The 22,971-nt window shown below is 27.6% G+C and overlaps 2 protein-coding genes across 11 annotated transcripts in view; one reads left to right on the top strand and one right to left on the bottom strand.

Annotated features, from left to right (window-relative positions):
- Positions 1-1,323: 1,323 nt before the first annotated feature.
- Positions 1,324-7,305, top strand: LOC117176751. Its single transcript, XM_033367029.1, has 3 exons — positions 1,324-1,597; positions 1,917-2,031; positions 6,778-7,305. Exons 1-3 carry the CDS (start codon positions 1,445-1,447, stop codon positions 7,011-7,013), a joined length of 504 nt encoding a protein of 167 aa, XP_033222920.1. The 5' UTR covers positions 1,324-1,444; the 3' UTR covers positions 7,014-7,305.
- Positions 7,306-9,708: 2,403 nt separating this feature from the next.
- The window catches only part of LOC117175829 (transcriptional repressor p66-beta-like), a 35,679-nt gene continuing 22,416 nt past the window's right edge, over positions 9,709-22,971 (bottom strand). For all 10 annotated transcript variants that reach the window (XM_033365596.1, XM_033365594.1, XM_033365600.1 and 7 more), the window contains 2 exons: positions 17,354-17,664; positions 9,709-12,446 (listed from right to left, as the gene is read on the bottom strand). In XM_033365596.1, coding sequence (XP_033221487.1) covers positions 12,187-12,446; positions 17,354-17,664 — 571 coding nt within the window. In that variant the 3' untranslated portion in view covers positions 9,709-12,186. The remainder of the gene's footprint in view (positions 12,447-17,353; positions 17,665-22,971) is intronic.

A 22,971-nucleotide genomic window follows, 5' to 3' on the forward strand; every position in this document is an offset into this window, starting at 1 on the left:
TTATTTTTCTACTAAGTAGTTCATTTTTTTTACTGAATAGTTTTTACTTTTAAACATATAGTTGAGTTTTCACCAAACAGATTTTATTTTCAATCAAATAGTTGCATTTTTTACTAGAAATTGAAACAGCTAAGAGAATTGAGATAATTTAAGAAATTCAGAGAAATCTAGGCATATCAAACATTCAGTATATTCAATTCAGTGGATTCTAAGAATTCAAAGGATTTCAGGAATTCATATGTGTCAAGCAATTCGGGGAATTCCGATTATTCAAGGAATTCAATGATTTCAGAGAAATTAAGGGATCTTAAGAAATTTAGAAAATTCAGAATATTCAAGGAATTTAAGAATTTATGAAATTGAAGGAATTGAAAAAGTTCGGAGAATGCAGAAAATGCGAGGAATTTAGTTTCTTCAGAGAATTCAGGAAGATCAAAAAATTTCAAGTTCAGAGAATTCAAAGGAAATGAGAGAAATCAAGGAATTCAGAGAATTTAGAATATTCAAGGAATTCAGGACATTCAAGCAATTCAACGATTTCACAGAATTCGGTGAAATCCAACGATTTCAGAGCACTTAGGTCACGTAAGGAATTCAGAGAATTTTAGAAATTCCGAACATTGAAATAATTCAGGAAATTCAGAATTTTCCAGGATTGTAGAGAATTCAAGGAATTCAGAGATTTTAAATAATTTTGGGAATCTTCACACTTCTTATTTCTTCAAGTATAAAACTTTAAATTTTGAAGAAAGAATGAAAAATGTTTTATTTTTTAATATAATAAACTAAAAAGGTTAAGGTATCCAATACTCTTATAAAATTAAAAATTGTAATTGTAATATATGTTAACAATTGACTTATTTTCACTGAAACTAATATAAATAACTTATATAATAACTCGGAATTACTATCATTAATTATTATCGGAATGATGACAGTATGCCAATAGAATGTATTAGCAGCGAATACTCGTAGACTATTATAAATAATAATCTTTTGCAATCTTTCAAATAATAATATGTTTTATAATCTTTTTCTATTTCTCAGTGAAAAAGAAAAAAGTGAAGGTAAGTCAGTAAATCCTGGGGGGGGGGGGGGCTTTGGTTTCACTACCCCGTAAATCCGCGCTTAATTAAATTAGTTACTTTCGAAAATCAGGAAATGAAAATAAAATATGAAAAAATAAAATATTCTGGATACTCGCGGTTTAGGTCAAGGCCATCAAAAAGAAGGATCATTATCGTGTAAATAATTTGCGGCTGATCAGAATGCACACAACTCACAGTTTTCATCAAGAGAATAATGTGTATCCCCACTAAAAAGTGAAATGTCGTTGAAGACCTGAAATTGTTAGTGTCCTTTCGGACTCCTGGCCAGTCGCATTTTCAAATATAAATAAGTCGCGTTTCAAGTTTGCCTCCTTAAAAAAATTTAATTATCGAAAATGTACTCGCGAGTAGTTCTCACATACTTTTTTGTGACAATTATAATTAGTGGCCGCCAATGTGTCGAAAATGTGACAACAGATTATCCCCAAATTGACAATGCACTTGCCAAACTGGTTAAAATGTTTTCCAAACCCGGTGCCTTCAAAAGGGTAAAATCAAATTCGCAAATTAAAAAAATTATTCCTCATTGAAAATAATTAATCGATTCTTAATATTCGTGTATTTTATTCCATTCGAAAAATATAATCAAAATAAATGATACAGTATCAACAAGGATGTTTCAAATAAATGGAACAAAATTTTTTTATTAATTTATTATTTTCTTTGAAATTGAGCGAGATATTCATTTGGAAAAATTCTTTCTCGAGATTTAAAATCGTGGAGTTTATTTTTTACGATTTTAAGAATTAAGTTTCGATTACAAAAGATCATTTTGCAAATTTGGTTTACAAATTTGGTGGTTTCTAGATCGACACAATATTTGAAGAAAATTTGCTTGAAACTTCAACGACTTGTCCGCAAGGTGACGAAGGTCTTGAATGCAGAAGAGCCGAAGCTCGAAGATCGGTCGATTGTCCTGGAGGTAAACAATATGATTAATTCTTTGATTATTGAACTATTCAGATTTTTAATTACTTAAATTTGTATTACTTATAATATACAGCACATAACTGGACAACAAATTTTATTCTAAACAAATAAAAGAAAAGAAAAAAAATAAAGGTATTTTGTTTAGAATGCATTTATTCTCAACCTTTCAATTTAAAATCTAACATTGAAATCAATTAAATTTTTACAATAAATAATATAAGTGAAAATTAAAATTTGATCTTATAATTGAAACAGACTTGAATAATAAATCAAATGAAATTGAATTTTTCTTCAGTTTCAAAATTGTAATTTTTATTTTTGCGGAAGTAACTGGAATTTACGAATGTATGTACATAGATTGATTTGACCCAAACGCTTTGGAGAAAAATACTGAGTTTCCTGTAATTATAAGCAACGTGACTTTTCATGCGCAACAATGATGGTTTCTGCCCTTGGCAATAGCCACTCCCGAATAATTATTCTCGAGTTACAAAAGCAACACATACCGGCACTTTTAATGAGCAATTATTGCCATTAATAAACAAATTTAATGGCTTCTTCACTTCTACTGAAAAATATTTAAAAATACAAAAAACTTTTTAAAATACATTAATTATTATTTATTATACTCGCTAAGATTTCATTAATCTAATAACGATACAAGTTTTGTTACAACATTTTTAATCTCTAGCTACGATAGACCGAAATTACTTCAATTTAAATTTTTTTATAAATAGTATTTGTTTATTAAAAATACAATATAAATCAAATATTTTATGATTCGAGAATTCCTCATTCGAATATTTTATAAGTTGACAATTTTCTTTCGGGAATTTTCAAATTCGGTAATATTCTAAACTGTCGGGAATTTCAGTTTTCGGGAATATTCTAATTCAATAATATATAATCTGTTTAGGAATTATATTATTCAGACATTTTCCAATTCGGGAATTTTTCAATTCGATAATTTTATTATCCGGAACTTTTATTATTCACGAATTTTCAAATTCGGTAATATTATAAACTATCGTGCATTTCATTATTCAGCAATTTTATAACTCAAGAATAATTTTATTAGTGGAAAATTTTCCAATTCGGGAATTTTCTAATTCGGGAATTTAAATATCCGAAAATTTTATTATTCGGCAATTTTCTATTGCGAATATTATTATTCCGAAATTTTCAAATTCGCTTATATTATAAAGTATAGTAAATTCCATTATTCGGAAATTTTATAATTCAAGAATTTTATTATCCAGAAATTTTATTATTCAGGAATTTTCGAATTCAGTAATATTATAAACTATCGTGCATTTCATTATTCGGGAATTGTATAATTCAAGAATTTTATTATTGGGGAATTTTCCAATTCGGGAATTTAATTATCCGAACACTTTATGATTCAGGAGTAGCGTTAAAAATTAATATTTAACATATTTCGATAATATAATTAATGATTTAGTCTGCTAATCTGTGTAATCGGAATCGATTACCGGGCGTCTACTAATTTTCGCCCACCTAATTGCTGGTTATTTTCCGGTTCTAAATATCAAATCTCCTTTTACTAAAAATTCGAATAATACACATTTAGCATAAGGTTTTCTGATCAATATTTTATGCATTGTAAGATCTTATAATATTTAAACAAAATAATTTTTTGTAACATACAGTATCGCGTAATAATTAGTACAATAAGATTACAATGATTTTATTTTGTATGCATAATATAGGAAATGATACAATTTAGATGTCTTGATTATCTACACAGATTTGGCCAACACGAATGTTGTTCTCTTTTTTACGCTGATACCAAAGAAATAAAAAACTATATCTTAATTTTTTTGTTGAAACCTTAAAAAATCTTTAAAAATATTTGAAATATTTAAAAATTTTCTGCATATCTCTTAAACTTAATAGAATTTTTTCCAAAACCTGAAATCTTGTAAATTTGAAAAAATTGCTTTAAAATATATATTTAAAAATTTTTTTTGAAATATTCTCCAATTTTCTCATAATCTTAATTTATTTATAACAAAAAATAATATGAAATTTGCCCATGAATGTTAAGGAAATTTTGTATCCTCTTGAAACCTTTAAAAAAAATTTCAAGGACTCTTAAATATTATTTCGAAATCTTCAAAAATAAAAATTTTGAAGATAAAGATAAAACTGAATTTTTTACCAAGAGACGAATTTTCTACAGAGACAAACAATAATTCCAGTTGTATGGGGAGCAACATTTTTTTATAAATTTAAAAAAGAATAGTTTTTTACTATAAGCGTGTTTAGATATTGATTTTTATTTTCCAAAAGTTATTTAGTTCTTTAATAAAATTGATCATTTTCGTATTGATATTTTTTTTATTTAATTTAATAATAAGTTCACAAAGAAAAATTATTTGGAAAAAATTGCTTGACATAGGGGGTTCAAAACTTACGGTTTCTCAGAAAGGGAAGTACGTGGTTGAAAATTTGAGAAAAAATTTTTTTAACAAAGCAGTTGAACTTTTAACCAAGTAGTTGAATTTTTAAACAAAAAACATCAATTATCAACGAAAAATGTAATAGTAGGCATTTTAACTCAAGAATATTTTTATTTTGAATCAAGAAGAGTTGATTTCGTCCAAAAAGACGAATTTTCAACAAAATAGTGGAGTTCTTAACCAAATGTAATTAAAATTTCAATCCGAATGTATAAATTTAAAAAACAAAAACATTTTCAACCAAATGATTGATTTTTCTACGAAAAAAAAAACAACAAATTTTCAATAATAAGTCAGAAAATCATTAACCAAACAATTGCATTTTTAACCGATGTGAAAATTCTATACCAAGAGAAGAGTTTTTAAATATTTTTTAAACTGACTCTTATTATTCGCAAAATTATTTAAAATAATTTATAATTTTCCCAGGAATCTTATATTTTTTTAGTTTCTAAAAACCTTTCAAAATTCCTTAGCTTTGAATATTTTTCGAAATCTTTAAAAACTTGCATTATATTCAAAATTTTTTGATTTGTTGGTATTTTTCTTAAAATAAAAAAAAATGCTTCCTAATTAGACGAATTACCTTAAAATCTTCCGGATTTTTTTTTACAATTTTAAAAATCTTTTAAAATATTATCCTAAAATTAATTTAAAACAAATAAAGTAATAATTTTACATTTCTCAGAAATCTTAGGAAAATTCTATTGTCTTGAAACCTTTCAAAATTCAAACTTTTCGAACTTTTTAAATTAATTAGTAGACAGTACTAGACACACTGAATTAGTTATTTGGACTGTATCAAATTAACTTATCAACCAAATATTTTCTAATAACATAGGATTTCAAAATCATTATTAATTTTTATCAAAATTTAAGGCTTGAAACTTAACATCTTTAATATTCGATTGGAGAATTCCCGAATCATAAAATTCCCGAAAAAATATAATTCCCAAATATTGAAATTCCTGAATTAGAAAATTCCCCAACATTTATAATTTTACCGAATTGGAAAATTCCCGACAGAAAATTTTTAAAGTTTCTACAATTATTGTTTGGATTTAAAATAACAATAATTGCAAAAAATATATATTTCTAGATGAAAATTTGGACCTCTTAAAAAAACTCATCTAGAATTCGGGAATTTTCAAATTCAGAAATATTCTAATTTCCAACAGTGTCGAGAATTGTGTTATTCGAGAATTTCCCAACATCGTAAGGACATTCTTATTGCCTTTAATTCTATTCTTCTCAAACTGTAATAAAAAAAACTTACCTTATCAATATCATAAAAGTATATGAAATATCAGATTACGAAAAAAAATCATCTTGAATTTCGCGATTGAATAATCAGATTCAAACGTCAGGTTGAATATTCTTTGAACGATTTCACTAAGAACTTAAAATTGTATAACATATAATATACAAATATATACAAGTAATTGGTCATCGAAAGACAGAAAGAGAAGTCAAGTTTCAATCTTTTAATTAAGTAATCCTCTTACGTTTAAGGTCTCTGAATATGTCTCCAGGAAAATAGCTTTAAACAGGTTTCAGTTTTTTCTCAGGAATACTATATTGACCATTAAACATTTTTTTAAACAGATTATCACACATAAAAGTTAAGTAATTTCTATTTAACGGAGAAATTCTAGAAGTTTGCATTATAGAGGCGGAAGTCTTTTTCCGAAGTATTTTCGAAAGTGCCAGCACGTATTTATTTGCTAGAAAAAAGTGGTCAGAAAATCCCAGATTTTCAATGTAGATTTTGCTAGATCTACTAAACAAATAAAATATTTCCCTTACTAAATCTAGAATAAATTTTTATAATTAAAATTCCATTGTTGAATTATTTACCCGAAAAGAATAGCAAATCGAATTACGGTTTGATGCCTCGCAAATATCAGTAATGACAGGAAATTATTGAAAGGCGAACGAGATGTCAAGCCCCGCTTTTTAAATTTAGTATTCATGAAAGCTGAATGAATTGAAAAAAAGGAACATCCTTGACCAGTTCTCGAATAAGGTAGCGAACAAATTATTCCTTTTTCTTTCTCCCTGTCTCCGCTACAAATCCTTTTACGTACCTTCACTAATTTAAAATTCATTTGATCTCCTTTGCAGTTAAAAAGATTTAAATTGAAAATGAAATTCAGATTTTAATTAATTTTAGATTAACCTTTTGAAATGATTCCCTCTTAACCGCTAACTATAAACGGATAAAACGAAAATTTTGACAAATTTCCATTTTCCAGGTGACTGCTTCTGCCATAATTGCTCTGCAGCTGGACCGGAACTTTGGTCCTCCTGTTGTCGGGGAAGTTCAAGGTGTTGTTCGCATTTGGCAGCTGCTTGTAGAAATTGCGATCAACCAACGCTCTATCAGTTTTGCGCTAAGAATTTCAAAAAATGCCTGAGCCAACTCAACGAAAAGCAAACAAATCTACTTGATAATTCAACCACAGACTGGTTTTCTCTGCACACTTATTAGAGAAAACTGTAACCAGGCACTCAGAAAAATCAACATAAACGACAAATCGATTTTTCGAGACCTGATTCGCATTTTTCCACCAAAACACGAAACCTACCTAAATATGTGTATTATTTTTCTAGAAATGTGCCATTCACAATGTAAGTAGTAACAAAATAAAATGTCTAGCAAACACAACCTGCTACATTCGCAGATTTCACGGTATGAAATGCTGCCAAAACCAGGGGAAATAGAGTAATTTTTTAACAAAAGAAAGAGAATTCTTTCAAATAAAATGATTATATATAATATATTGCATTCAATGTGAAACGAATTTTCAACAAAATATTTAAATTTTAACTGAAATTACGAATCTTAACAAACATAAAAAAATGAATTTTCAACAAAGTAGTTCAAATTTTAACAAAGTAGATGAATTTTCAATATAGAGACATAAATTCTCAACGAAAAATGTAATAGTCAATATTTCCACAGTTAATTCATAAAAAATAAGTATTTTTAAAGAAAATAATTGTTTTTTTTAAACAAAACAAATGAGCTTTCAATCCTAAATAATTAAACAAATAAAATCATTCTTATCCAAGTAATTCAATTTTCAACCAAGAGCACTTATTTTCTACCGAAAAAAAACGACTTTAACAAAAAAACAAGATTTTTAAACTAAAAAAGATCTAGTTTCAATAAAAAAATGGAAGTTACATTTTCAGTTTAAAAAATTAATTTACAAATAAAGAAATTAAACTTAACAAAATAGTTCAATTTTCAAACAAACAAAAAACTAATTTTTAACACATTGCAGTATAATTCAACAAGAAGTATCTCAAAAAAAAAAGAATTTTCAACAAAGAAGTTCAAACTCGAACAAAGTAGATGAATTTTCAATAAAAAAAAGAACAAATTCTTAACGGAAATGCAATAGTCAATATTTCCACAGTTCCACTCATCCGAAAAATACGAATTTTGAACCAAATTTTTGTATTTTTGAAAACAGATGAGTTTTCAATCCTAAATAATTTAAAAAAGAAAATCATTCTTATGCAAGTAATTGAATTTTCAACCAAGAGCATTAATTTTCTACCGAAAAAACGACTTTTTAACAAACAAAAAAAACAAGATTTTTCAACTAAACAAGATCCAGTTTCAACCAAAAATGGAAGTTAAATTTTCAGTTTAAAAAATTATTTTTTAACAAAATAGTTAAATTTTCAAACAAACAAAAAACTAATTTTTAACATATTACAGTATAATTCAGCAAGAATTATCTCAACAAAAAAAAAGAATTTTCAACAAAGAGGTTCAAATTCGAACAAAGTAGATGATTTTTAATAAAAAAAAAAAAATAAATTCTCAACGGAAAATTTAAAATTCAATATTTCCAGTTCCACTCATCCGAAAAATATGAATTTTCAACCAAATATTTTTATTTTTGAAAACAGATGAATTTTCAATTCTAAAATTTAAATTAAAAAAACTAAATCATTTTTATCAAAATAATTTATTTTTTTACGAAAAATATTCATTTTGGACCAAAAAGACGATCTTATATAAAAATACAAGATTTTTCAACTAAAAAAGATCAATTTTGAACCAAAAAGATTAATTTTTCACTGAAAAAGACAAATATTCAACCAAATAGTTAAATTTTCATACAAAAAGAGATTAATTTCAACTAAAAGTGGATTTTATGCTAAAAAAAAAAAGAAATTTAAACGAAAAAAAGAACTTTCAACAAATTAGTTGATTTTTCTACCAAAGAAGACGACGAACAATTTTTAACTAAAAATGCAATAGTGGAATTGTCAGTTGAAAATATTAATATAAAATAGTCAATTTTTCAACCAAAGGTTTGAACTTTTAACTGAACTGAATCTTCAACCGATAAAATAATTTTTTAACAAAGTAATTTCAATTTTAACCAAGTATAGTTGAGTTTTCAAGAAAAATTCTCAACAAAAAATATAATGGTTAATATTTCGGAATGTTTTAGAAAAGTTGAATTTTAAACTGAAAGACTAATTTTCAGTAAAAAAAAAGTTAATTTTTAAGCAGGAGATAAATTTTCAAACGAATAGTAGAATCATGTAAAAAAATATTTGTTTTCACCTAAAACTTTGCATTTACAACAAAATACTTAAATTTTTCACAGAAAAAAATATGACTTTTTAACCAAATAATTAAATTTTCAACAAAGATGTTGATTTTTAAACAAACATGATTAAAGCTGATCCAAAAATTGGGGATAGATTTCATTTTCTTTGCAGTGAAAATAAGTCAGAAAGTTACATAATAAAACCTCTTTTGCATTTTCAACCAAATAATTGAATTTTTTATTCAAAAATACACATAACAGTAGACTACTTAACCAAAAAAATTAAGTTTCAACGAAAAATAGTTGGATTTTCTTATTGGGTTGTATTGAAGAACCGAGAAAAACAGGGGAAAAGGGGGAACAGGAGAAAGAATGTGAAGCCTGCTCTTGCTGCAAGTTGATTTCGTACTTTAAAATTTAGTAGTAAAGAAAATAGTTAAGACAGATCATGAATATCCTAATTTAATTGAATATGTTGCATAATTTTGGATTTCTAATCATCTGTCTGCTCGCAAAACTGGTTTCAAACCGTTTCACTCGCAAGAAAATAAATAAATTATCGCACCTAACTTTAATTAACTCTGCAAATCTAAATAAACTCAACAATTTTATAATAATCGACAAGACTTTATTCCTCATCTTTCTTCATTATTCAACATTGGAGAATTTCTAGACATACTGAGTATAGAAACAAACGGTTTGGGACTCAAAGACGGCACTGAAAGTGAGAATTCCGAGATTTTTTACAACAAATATCACATTTCGATTGTACTGTTAAATTTCTCGCAATTCTAGAACTGAAACAACCACGTCAGAATAAATACGATCCGAATCTAATTTCTATTTTCTAATTTCATATTATCTGGACCTGAAGTCGTGTTTTTTTTTTTGGTTTTTTTTTTGTTTCTGGGGGTGAGGGGAGGTGACTACGAAAGAAAACATCGTTTGTGAAATTGAGCCAGACGTGTTTCTTTTGCTTAACCCAAACCATCGACAAACTAAATTCTTTCTTAGGAAATAAAATAGCCTTCTGCCGCGTCGACTATACATAATCGATTTTTTTTTACACTTTTGGCAAGTGTACCGGCGAAATATTTGAAAAAGTAGAACGAACACTTTTTCGGGGTTGATTTTCAATTCACAATTGTCCCCCATTCTCTCCTTGCACACTCTCTTTTTTCTCATTTTCATTCTCTCTCTTTCACACACTTTTTTTTGTCACGCGATGATCGAAATTTAGAAACATTCCAAGCCACACAAACACAGAGATCTTTTATCTATTATGCACTCGTAGCTTTATACGGTATATTTAAATTACGGAGTACTTACGAGTTTGAAATCTATTGCATAGTACAAAGAGAGATGATTATGCTATTTTTAGTTTATTTAATTGTATCATATACCGAGAAATGTCGAGACTAACAGTACTATTTAGTGAATCGGACACGTATGGCGAAGGATTAAAAACGAGCGGATCAAATTGATTCACTCAAGAAATATCGGGTATCGCATGGGACGAGTGCTTCGAATTTTAAATCTTAGGTGCAGAACAATTGTCAAAAGTGTATCAAATTACTTGGTTCAATAAAATCCAACATTTTCTTGTAAACCTGACCGGCCGACAAGTGCAATATCCATTTATCATCTTGCAAAGAGAGAGAGCATCGAACCTGAAAAAAATCATTTTAAAAATATCTAACAGTTACACGACGAATCCACTCATTTCAAACAAAACCCATTCATCGAATACCAATTATACTTTAAAATCAATTCAATACACAATTATATACATCTTTTTAAATTAAATAATCATACGAATTTCGAAATGATTCGACTCACTCGTCTTAGACTAACAAAACAAACAAACAAACATTTGGAGGAATATTACCTAACCTACGAGCTACCATTTCTCTTTTATAAATAAACGCTGAAGACCACCATTTTTTGGAAGAAGCAAGGGAAAATGTTGGAGTTGTATCGATTTAGGCGAGCAGTATTGCCAAATTCTTTTTGCAACGTTTTAGAAAAATATTTCCCACCTATCATATACAAATTGACGCAACACTGCCAAATAACTACCTAAACTTTTTTCAACACTTGTTTTTTTCTTCTTTTCTTTTTTTTTTTTCAACTTTTTACCGCAATACTGCCAACGAAAAACGCATTTTGGTTCATCAACAATAGTGTTAAATAAAAATAAGTCTCTTTAATCGGTTCGATGCTCTAGCACTGGATTTAATTTTTTTTTCTTTCTTTTCTTAAATTCATGATTGGGATGATAAATCTGTACTTGAAATTGCCTCAACTATTTTTTTGTGCGCAAGAGAGGTATTCTTGTCACAGCTTTAAAAAAAAAAAAGAAAAAGAAAAACTTGTAGCTAATCTCGATCCCAGAAACATCACAGTCACACTCTCCTTTCGTACGTTTAAGTTTATCTTAAAAATACTCACAGTTGAGAGAAAGTAGAGATATACACAGAGTACAGGTACCGCCCCCTTCACAGGCGTGTTATTGAAATCAGCGAGAAAAAATCTACTTAATCTTAAAACGAGTCTAGAAAACGTTCTCTCAGTTCAGTTCCTAGGGTCGTGGTTTTACGTGATAAACGTTAACTGTTAAAGAATCAACCTATCGATCGTTTATGTCACAATGTCACACTTATTACATCCCTAGCGTACAAAGGTTCCCTATCTCTATTGCGTAGGTAATTCAAATTAATATATTCACTCACGCTTCTTCTCATTATGCACTGCGGATTGAGTTTTTTTGTTTATTTTTGTTTTCGTTTTCAATTCAAAGTTGTCATCGTCGCTAATTACACTCGGAGCACCATATTCCGGAGAATGCATTTTTCGCTTTTCCCATATAAGGAACATAAGTTTCTCCTTCAAGATAAATTGATTGATTACTCAAGAAAGAGCCAGCCAGGTGAATCCGTTGTTCAGTGGTTTGTATGACTTCAGAACTTTCGCCGAAGTTTGCAATTTGAACTAAAAAGGCCTCAATTAACTTCCATTTCATTTGGCCGTTCGGCTTTACCAGCTTGAAACACTGAGCTTCCAGGGTTAACCGAACACGTCCGGTTACGTCTTCCAATTGTGAGGATGAGCTCTGGGCGGAGCTTGGCTACTTTGTGACTGTGATGCTTGAGATGGGATCATGTCTAGCAGGTACTGCCGTTGGAGATCCTGGGCTTGTCGCTGAAGTTCAACGAGACCTTTGCCGCTGGCGGCTTGCGCCATTGCCAGCTGATAGGGGTAAAGAAGTGGATTGAAAGGTTGCATCATGTGCGCTGGAAGCGGTTGGTGAGGTGGTAATCCTGGGACTGGATTCTTCGCCAATTCTGAAAAAAAATCATTTAAATTTTGTTTTATATCAGCATATAACAAAACAAGACTGGTTTAAAAATCCTGCTCCCGAGATATCAAATTGCTAAATAGGGATAAAATGATGCTGATTAGAAAATACTAAGCAATTTCGATTAAATCATCAGGGTGGCCACTAGTTTTTAAATTTTCGTCTCCCGGGTTTCTCGCGGTTTAGAAAAAAATCAACACTATTTGCGAAACCAGTTTTTTTTCCATACACTATCAATTTCGGAAATCGATAAATAACAGAAAACCTATTTGCAAGAAATTAATTGGCTCTAAATCAAATTAAACAATTTTTAATATTTAAAAATTCATTAATAAACCGATTATTTAATGTTTTAAATATTTCTTAACAATAATTAATAATTTATAATTTTGAATTGCCAGGGTCTGAAATTAAAAAAAAAAATTACGTGAGTGATTTTCGACAATTTAATGAGAAAAAGGAGATGAATTGTATCATTTCCAAGTTAAAGCGTTAAAAATTAGGCTATTTTAATTTTGTTTGGAGAATCACGAAACTAGCCTTATTGTAGATTAAAATTTTGAAAATAGGACAATATCAGAAGTTAAAAATCAAATATTTTAAGACTTGAATGTTGGAAATAGGGTATTTTAAACTTCAAAGGCATTGAAACTGTACTCTTTAAAATTACAAGCGTTCAAAATTAAATAATTAAAGATTGAAAACTTTTAAATTTGAATAATTTTAAATTAAAAGTGAGTAACATTTGACAATTTAATATTGAAAACTAAAACCGTTGAAACTTAAACGAATGCGAAATTCATTTAAAACTGAAAAAATTGTAGTCAGCAAAAATTGAGATATTAAAACATTTTTATACCCGTACCCTTTAAAATGTCAATTATTTGAAGTAAATTTAATTCGCTTAAAAATTAGTCATTTATAAATTGGTAATATTTTTTTAAGATTCTACCAATTCAATTTCAATTACAAAATTATAACCTATGAAAGGGAAAAAAATTTAAAATACAGCGTTCATAATGAAAATTCAGAACTCTGAAATTGTAACCACTTAAAATTACTGAAATTATCCATTGACTTATGAATCAATTTCAGATAGTTTAAGTTTCATCTTTTTTTATTTAAACCTCAAATGGAAATGATTTATTTGTTTAAATCTTCAAATAAAAATTAGAGAATTTAAAAATCTTACATTGAAAATTAAAAAATAAGATAAAGAATACAAAAGAATATTGCTATGATGTGATTTTATTTTTTGAAATTGTAAAATTTTAAGCTTTTCAGTGCAAAACTGCTTTATATTTACACCTAAAAATATTAAATTCAAGACAGATATTTAAGGCATTTAATACGAAATTTTGAAATATTTAATAGCGAAATGGTCCTTAAATTTTGAATATTTGAATTTGAAACTACAATATTGTGAAACTTTAAATTTTAAATCTCCAAAAAATGATCTAATAATTAATTTAAGAAAAAACTTTAGTTTCAAAGCCTCGAAAATTAAATTATTTTAGAATTGCACACTGTAAACTACAATTTTAAATTAAAATTGTAAAAATGTTAAAGTCGATAAATATATTATTAATAAATATCATATCATGTAGCATCAAATTACATTTAAAACGACTGGATACATTTTTTTACTGAAAGATGTGACTGTCAAATAAAAACTCACTGTGATTTTCACCATTCCAAATTGCAGAATTTTAAATGCTGCGGAAAATATTGTGAACCTTTGAAGTTTAATTATACTAAACACTTCGAAAATCATATAATCTCATGTTAGAAACTTTTTAGAATTACGAAATGCGCGAATTATGAAATACGGGATATCTCTTGGTGTAATATTTTTCTCCCGGCTTTATATCGGGTTTCTCCCGGTGCAAGTTTTTCCCGATTCTCCCGGGTGGTTGACCACCCTGATCATTTAAGAATTTGGAGGTTCAAATTACATGGTTATTAAAAATCTTCTTTAGATAGCGACTAAGGATCTATTTTTCAATTAAAAAAAAATAATAATAATTATAATAAAAACGTGTTCCCGAGACATTGAGAGACTGAATAAGAATAAATAAGTTTTCAGCCGAAAAAATTATTCTGTTCCGGGAAAAATAAAGATTTAGTGTGGCGGTATCACACTGTGACAGACGATCTTTTTTGAAAGTTCCATAAAAAGAAGAAAGTTATAGGTTTCTTAATAAATAAGAAATAATAATTTTACGAAATAACGTTTCTGATTGTAATGCAAAAATCTTACAAAAAGTGGCTTTTTCTAGAAAATGAAGATTTAAAATTTTAGGTTGGAATTTAATTAATACTTTGGTGCTGAAAAAAGTTGCTAATAGTTATATTTAAGGACTTTTTCTTTAAAAAAAGTCTTTTATTATTTTACTAAGTTACAAAAATTTTTGGAAAAGGAAAGTGGGTCAGAAGGGTCAGAAGAAGGTTACAAAAATGTAAGAGGTTAGGCAACTAAAAAGAAGAAGGTGACAGACAGGTCCAGAGAGACAGTTATTGCCACTGTAAAAAAAAATATATTGAATTTTACATCTCTGGTGGATGTAAATAAAAGAACCCTCGTGTATCGGAGTAACTTTACGAATCTGTTGTGATATTCCAATTCCGCCGATAATTTTACATGCGCAAATGTAAAATGCATTATGTGAAAGAATAAAATAAAATAAAATTTATCAGGGCGACAGGTTTCGAACACTCGAAAGCTCAAACTTCGTACAATTTCATGGAGATTGAAGAAACACAAGCCGGACACGTTACCACTTACCTAAAACACATAAGATACTTTGGGTATTTTTTTGATGTTTAAATATTCCGTAAAAAAATGAAATATACGTTTTGAATAACCGCATTTTTTCCGTTCCAATAGCAAAAAATGTAAAAGACAAAATAGCAATAGCTCGAGTTCGGTCTACTTTGTGTGAAAACTATCAAAAAAGTTGAACGTAGCTGTCAATTACCTCGCATTAAAAATAAAAATGCTCCAAAATTACAGGATGAAGGTATCGATAAACAACGAACACGAGAGACGCATTCGTATTCACATATTATTTGATTAATTATTCTAAATTTTAAATTAATTATAAATAAAATTTTTTACAGTATCCGCCACGGTAAAATTAAAGATCATTGATAAAATTAAAAATCTCTATGTAATTTTTAATCACAGGAAATTGATTTTACCGACGCATGGTATTTTTACACGCTGCGACTGAATTTTCCCTTCTGAATGTAAAGTTCGTACGAGGGAATGTGTAATTTTATTTTTATCGAGTGTGTAATATTACACTGCTGTTCGAGGGTCCTTTTATTTACATTGCTAGAGGATGTTATTTCACATACTTTTGTAAAATCACACAGTGCAGTGTGTGATATTTACAATAATACAATATTTAATTTTCCGAAACGTTGTAATTTTACACAAATCTTTTTTTACAGTGTGGGTTTTGAATGGCCAATCTTTGTATTACTATATTAAAAATGAGCTTTTAAAAAATACATTTGACACAATCTGTATTTGATTTTTGAAGAATTTCTTATACAAAACGTTCATTTTCGAAAAAATGTTGGTTATCTAGTCCGGTACTTCAACTCTTCAATTACTGATTTTAAATGAACAGTCAGATATTTCTACATTTTGAGTAATTTTTCTTTTTCTTAATTAAAAAATTTCAAATTCAATGGTTTAAAAATGGAACATTTTAGAACGAAATAATATTTGAAATTTAATAAAAACCCTTTGATTATGAATATATTATTTTAAATTTGGAAATAGTTTATAAAGTTTGAATCGGGCGTTTACATTATTTTGCTTAATTTTTAACATTAAAATCTGAAAATTCTAAAATTGTGAAACTGATTCAGAATCGGCTTGTAAAATCAATTATTATTAACTTTTTAAATCTTAAAGTAGTCCGGCTACTGTGAAAGCTAGTCAAAGCTATATCCATTATTTTTTTCTGAAATTTGAAATTAAATACAAAATTTGGCCAGGATATCAATGACTAAATTAGGTAACAAATTTGTATGCTAATCAATATAAATAAAATGTGTTTTAAATAATAATAAAATGTAAATTTAAATGTTGATTTGAATAGATTCTAGCTACATTTTTCATTCTAGGCTACATTTTCCTAAATTAAGCTCAAATACCCTGGAAGCAAGTATAAATGAGCAGAATTCAAATTTTGCATTATATTTTCCGTCTGAAAAAAAGTTTTTCTAACAATATTCAACGTGGTTTAAAGCGAAAATTGATCATTTTGGGAGCCCGCAAAAGGCCTCTCCATAAGATCCTGTGTTTTTTGACAAGACTTTAAACAGTGATAATTCAAATTTTAACCTGGAAAGGGCCCCTAAAAAAGGCATTACGTGAAAGAGGACACATTTCTCCGCAAGAAAAAGCTGATTTTAATGACTTTTCATCTGATCGATCCAGTAGTCGGACTACCTTAAAGTGAAATTTAATTGTGAACAGCATTTATTAATGTATATTCACAGTTGATCAAATAAAAATATTTTTTATAAAAAATCTTTGATTTTAAAGGCTTCTAATTTTTAATTTTTTAGGTATTTAAAACTGCATTTTAGAATTATTTAAATTAAAATGTACACCTAAAAATTAAAAATCTAAAGTCGAAAATTCTTTACGTTAAGGATCTTCGAAGAACGAATTTTGAGGTGAATGATATCATAATTGGACACATTTTTTTCTAATAATTTGTCAAATTCCCGGTCAAAAAAATAAATTCACTGTCATTTCCAGGTTTCTCGGTCCAGCGGCCACCCTGCTCCTTATGTCAAATTTACACATCATACTCATATTTTTTGTTATAATTTCGGCGAGCCTAAAGATTCAGGAACAACAAAACATACCTCTAAACAACTGTTGTTGCAAAGCCGCTGCAGCTGCTGCATGATGGGGACTGAATTTTCCACTTTCTGCCAGCTTCACGAGAGGATGTTCCTGAAGTTTTGGGGCTGGAGGTGTTGGCGCCGGCGGAGGCGCCTGAGGTATCTGTGGAGGTGGAGCTGGCGGCGTCTGAACTCTTCTTGTAGGTGTCGGTGCCTTTGGAATTGGTTTCGGCGTCGGCGGATCCGGACTCGGACTCGGACACGCTGCTTGTGCTAGTCTTTGCTCTATCTCCTGCTCCTGTTGTAATGCCTTCACAAAGGCTGTTTTCAACCTAAAATCATATTCAAAGGTCAATACAATCATGTTTATTTATGATGTCCTTATACTATCAGGACTGCCACAGACTGATGTGTACTTGAAAAAAATTGTGAGTGACTAATATAAGCTAAAAAATTACCAAAAGTGACTACTTTTCACACAAAAAGAGGCCTGCAATGTCAATACAAAATTCAATAATTTCGACTCCATTACCCATTTAATTTATCGGCTTGTATTTACATCATTAGATGAAATTCGATTCTTGAATTCGGGATAGAAAACCAAGGTCACAATTTGCAAGGTGACCGTTTTAATCCAAGAACAAAATTCCCGGTCATTTTCCGGTTTTTCCCCGGTTCGCATATTTTTTTACCGGTCAATAAAATTAAAAAATAGAAATATAAAGCTAAACAGTAAAAGAAAAAGCAATACAAAAAAAAAACAAAGCATTCAAAGTGGAACTCTTGAATTTTTAGCTTTTGAAACTGAAGTTTAAAAGTTTTTTAATTCAAAACTTTTCTATTGAATTGCTCAATAATTTAGACGTATAAACTGGAAGGAACTAACACTTTTCAACTGAATAATTTCAAGTTTAATGAATTTAAACTGCAAAATTAAGAACTTTTAACACTCATAAATTTATAGACTTCGAAGATTTAGATTATGTTCAAAAAAAAAAATAAATCCAGATTAACATTTTCAATACTCTAAATAAAAGAATCAATCAATTAACGTTAAAAATTGTCAAAATTATATTATTCAGTTATTTTAGGCCATTACATATTTAATAAAATTTAAATTTTTTTCAACTTAAAAGTTTTTAAAATAGAATTTAAATGATTTTTATTTTAAATAGTTTGAGCATCCTTGAAAAACTTTAAAATTGCATTTCAAAATCTTGAGAAATCTAGAAGTAGTTTTAAATTTTTTCAAATTTCGCTTTACTTTTTAAAATTTTTTCGAAACTTCTCAATAACTCTAAAAATTACTTGAATTTGTTCCACAAATTTTAGAAAATCCTGCGAATTTAAAAAAATGTCCTTGAAATTTGGATTTCTAAATAGCAATTGAACACTTATTATTTTTAGAAACAATTAGAGTAATTTTAAGAGATAATTATAAGTTTCAAAAAGATTAAAAATTAATTAAAAACTTGAAATGATTTCAAATAATTTTAACGAAGTGTGTTTACCGAAAAAATTTGGTTATTCGTAACGAAATTTTGGTGCAAATACAACCTAATTAAAAAAAATGTAGAGTTTTGCAGTTTACAAAAAATTTGGAGGCTTTTAAGAATTGTGAAAGGCTCCAAATGAATAAAAACATTTTCTTAAAATTCCTAGGAAAATTGAAAATGATTCTTCATTTTGAAAAATTATTTTAAAATGATATTAAAAAAGATTAAAATTACTCAAATTTTTGTACAAATGATACGTGTTCAATTATTATTTATACATAAAAACTCAAGAATTTCGCTTTAAAATTAAACATTTTATTAAGTATATCAATAAAAATCGTGACGTTAAAATGTTAAAAGCTTTTCGGAATTTTAACAATTCAAAGCTTTCTATGTCAAACAATTGAGTTTCAAATTGTACACTTTTAAATATTTAGCTTCAATTTAGTCTTCTTAAATGACAATTCAAATATTGCTAAATATTACATAATTATCCTTTTTCTTAATAAATTTTTTTTCAATTAAATAGGTTAAAAATTGAATAATTTAGACTGAAAAAAATATTTCTAATTTAATAAAAACCTTTAATTATGAATTAATTACGAATCTGTAAATTCTTTAACTTTCAACGGATTTAGAATCGTTTTATCAAATCAATTATTGTTCAATTTTTAATACTTAATTGCTGTATCTATAATTCAATGCTTTACAATAGAAAATAAAAAACGACATAATTATACATTAATATAATACTAAATTTTAATATTTCAGACTGCACAGCCTAAAATTTAATATGAAAGGCTTTAAATTCCTAACCTTTGAAGTAAAAATATTATGATTTCCACAACATAGATGATTTTTTAACCAAGAAGATGTGTTTTCAACAAAGAAGATTACTTTTTTACTAACGAAACATTTAAGACAAAATATACTCTCAAACAAAACCGACTAGTAATTTTCAACAAAGATATAATATTTTAAACTAAGAAGATAAATTTCTACCAAAAAGACGAATTTTCAATAAGAAAATTAATGTTCTACCGAAAAAAGACATTTTTTCAACCAAATAATTCAAGTTTTTATTAAAAAGGAAGATGAATTTTCAATCAAGTATGGAATAGTTAAATTTTCGATTAAGGAAATTAATTTTTAACAAAAAAGAAACGAATTTTCAACCAAAAATATGAATTCAAACTAAAATGATGAATCTTTAAAAAAAGAAATGAAATTTTCATCAAAAGTGTTAAGTTTTCACGTTAGAAAGTCAAAAATGTTTTAGAAAGAATTAGACTTTTAATTCCAAAAAGATCAATTTTCAAAAAGAAAGTTAATTTACAACCAAGAATTATAAATTATCTATCAACTTTCCAACTAAATCGTTGCATTTACAACCAAATTTTTTACTTTCAAACAAAGAGGAGAATTATGTACAAAGAAGTTCAATTTTCAGTAAAAAAAAAAGAAGACTTCTACCAAAAAACATAAATTTTCTATCCAAAAATATAAAATGATCAACGAACTAGTTGAATCTGCAATAAAATAATTGAATTTTCAACCAAATAATTAAATTTTCTACCAAAATAGTTGACTTTTTAACAAAGCAAATTGAATATTAACTAAAAAGAATGACTTTCTAACAAAGTTGTTATATTTTCAACAAAATTGTTACAAATTCCTAATTTTTTTGCGAATATAGGTCGTCTTTGTGAAATTTTTGGGAATTTTTTTAAAACATTGAAAAGTTTTTGAAATCCTTAAAATTTTTTAAATCTTTGTGAATTTGTTGAAATATTTTCAAGTATTTAAAATCGTTGTGAAATCTTTGATATCATTTAATTTTTGTGAAATGTTTTGAAATATTTTGAAATTTTTGAAATCTTTGTGTAAGCTTCCTTTAATCTGTGTTTGTGAAAACTTTTTTGTTCGTTTGAAATTATTGAAATCTTCTCTAAATCTTTCGTATTTATTTGAAATCACTGGAATATTTTAAACCTTTATGAAACCTTTTGAAATATGCTACAAATTTCGAAATTATTTAAAATCTTTGGAGATGAAATCTTGTACAACCCTATTTGAAATCTTTTAAATTCTTTTATTCTTTTGACATCTCTATCAAATTTTGATGACATTTTTTAAGTATTTGTGAAATCTTCTAAACAAATTTGTAATCTTTGCAAATATTAGAAATTTTCTGAAATTTAAAAAATCGGATTTACGCCCTTTTTTAAATCATTAAAATCCTTGAAAACTTGTGAGTCTTAAAATATTTGAAAAATTGTCTAAAAAAAATCTATGCAAATCTTTGAAATGTTCTGAAATCTTAAAAATCTGATTTACAGCCTTTTTGAAATTTTTAAAATCCTTGAAATCTTTAAAATCCTTGAAATCTTGTGTTTGAAAATTTTTGTGAAATCTTTGAAAATATTCTAAACAAACTTTAAATCATTTTAAATCTTTTGAAATCTTTGAAATCTGCTGCACTTTTGTACGCATACTGATGTACCCTTTTTGAAATCTTTGAATTTGAAATCTTTATGAAATTTTTATGAAAACTGAAATGTTTGTGAAATCTTTAAAAATTTTGGTAAAAATCTTTGAAGTCCTTGAAATCTTTGTGAAATGTTTTAAAATATTTTTGAAAAGTTCGAAATCTTTGTAACATTTTTGAAATCTTTTAAACAAATTTGAAATCGTTTAGCCTTAAAAATTATATATCTTTGAAATACGGTGTACTGTACTCTTTATGAAATCTTTATGACATGTTTATCAAATCTTTCAAATATTTGTGAAATCTTGTGTATTAATTTGAAATCATTAAAAAATTTGAAATCTTTGTGAAATCCTTTTAAATTTTGGTAAAATCTTGGAAATCTCAAATTTGTTGAAACCTTTTCAAATTGTTTAAGATTTTTTAAATCTGGTGTAATATACCCTTTTTAAAGTCTTTGAAATTCTTGTAATCTTACGAAATCGTCCAGTCAACGGGGAACAAATATCACTAAAAAAAAAAAGTTCGTAAAAGTAGCATTTTTTTCGCAGATACGTTGGGAATGGCTTTATAAAGATATTGTAAAAAGTCCCCAAAAATACGTGTACGGCAAAGTTCCGAAATTCTGGAAAGTGTTAAACAATAACATGTTTATTAAAATTACTCAAGAACTGTTGATTTTAGGTCGAATATGGTGATGTGAAAAAATTTTCATAATTTTATAGTGCACAAAAAAGGTTCTATCTATTGTGGACTTATTATCAACGTCTGCGCTATGAAATTGGATTAGCTGCACAATTCTTCTATTTCTGAACAAATAAAATAAAATCTCAAATATCCTGGAAAAAACGTCGGAAATATATCAGGCGATTTGTACTTTAGCAAATTCAGGTTCCTGTTAACAAAAAAAACGACTAAGTCATTTGCATGACAAACTATCAGTATAAAATGAGCTCAACTTCAGTGCACAATTTGATATGTTTAAGCCTTAAGGGGATGCTTTTGAGATGAAACTTCTTGTAAGTCTTCCTCCATTTTCATACAACACATTTTCCAATTTGTAGGCCAGAATAATAATATTTATGGTCTCTTTTAAAGCTTTAAACAAGTAAATTTCAAAATTTAAGCTATGATATCGGAAGCAGCAGTGATTGTGAGTCCTAATGGCAGCAATGGGAGCGGGGGCGAGAGCGGTTACCTCTTTCGATCATATTGAACCCTTCGAAATTTTTTGCTCACTTTTCCCGACAATAGACTTGGCCTTCGGGTGGCCGTGACGTCATTGCAATGCAGGTTCTCAATGAGGAAAATTTCAAAAATAAAAATAAAATTAATGCAATGCACATTCAGCTATCTTTTTATTTTATGAAAAATATATTCTGCTTGATAATTTGAATAAGAGTAATTACAAACATATCCTGAAGAACCTATAAAAAACCATAATTACAAAAATGAATTTTTTATTTTCAAACGCAGTGAATAAAACATTTAATAATAAATAAACATAATTTTGAAATGTCTATAACTCGGATTAATTTGTACTTTATTCCCTGAGCACTAGAAAATTGTGATGGAATTTACTTTACACGTAGAGGTTAAAAACTTTTCATCTTTTTACATTCTCATTTAGGGGTTAAATCTACTATGTCAAGATT

Source organism: Belonocnema kinseyi, chromosome 7 (genome assembly GCF_010883055.1).
Source record: "Belonocnema kinseyi isolate 2016_QV_RU_SX_M_011 chromosome 7, B_treatae_v1, whole genome shotgun sequence".
Lineage (NCBI taxonomy): Eukaryota > Metazoa > Arthropoda > Insecta > Hymenoptera > Cynipidae > Belonocnema > Belonocnema kinseyi.

Bases quoted from the DNA above. Each gene is read 5' to 3' on its own strand.
- LOC117176751 (XM_033367029.1), top strand. From the start codon at position 1,445: ATGTACTCGCGAGTAGTTCTCACATACTTTTTTGTGACAATTATAATT. The intron at 1,598-1,916 runs GTAAAATCAAAT...GGTGGTTTCTAG, and splicing joins AACCCGGTGCCTTCAAAAGG to ATCGACACAATATTTGAAGA. The intron at 2,032-6,777 runs GTAAACAATATG...TCCATTTTCCAG, and splicing joins ATCGGTCGATTGTCCTGGAG to GTGACTGCTTCTGCCATAAT.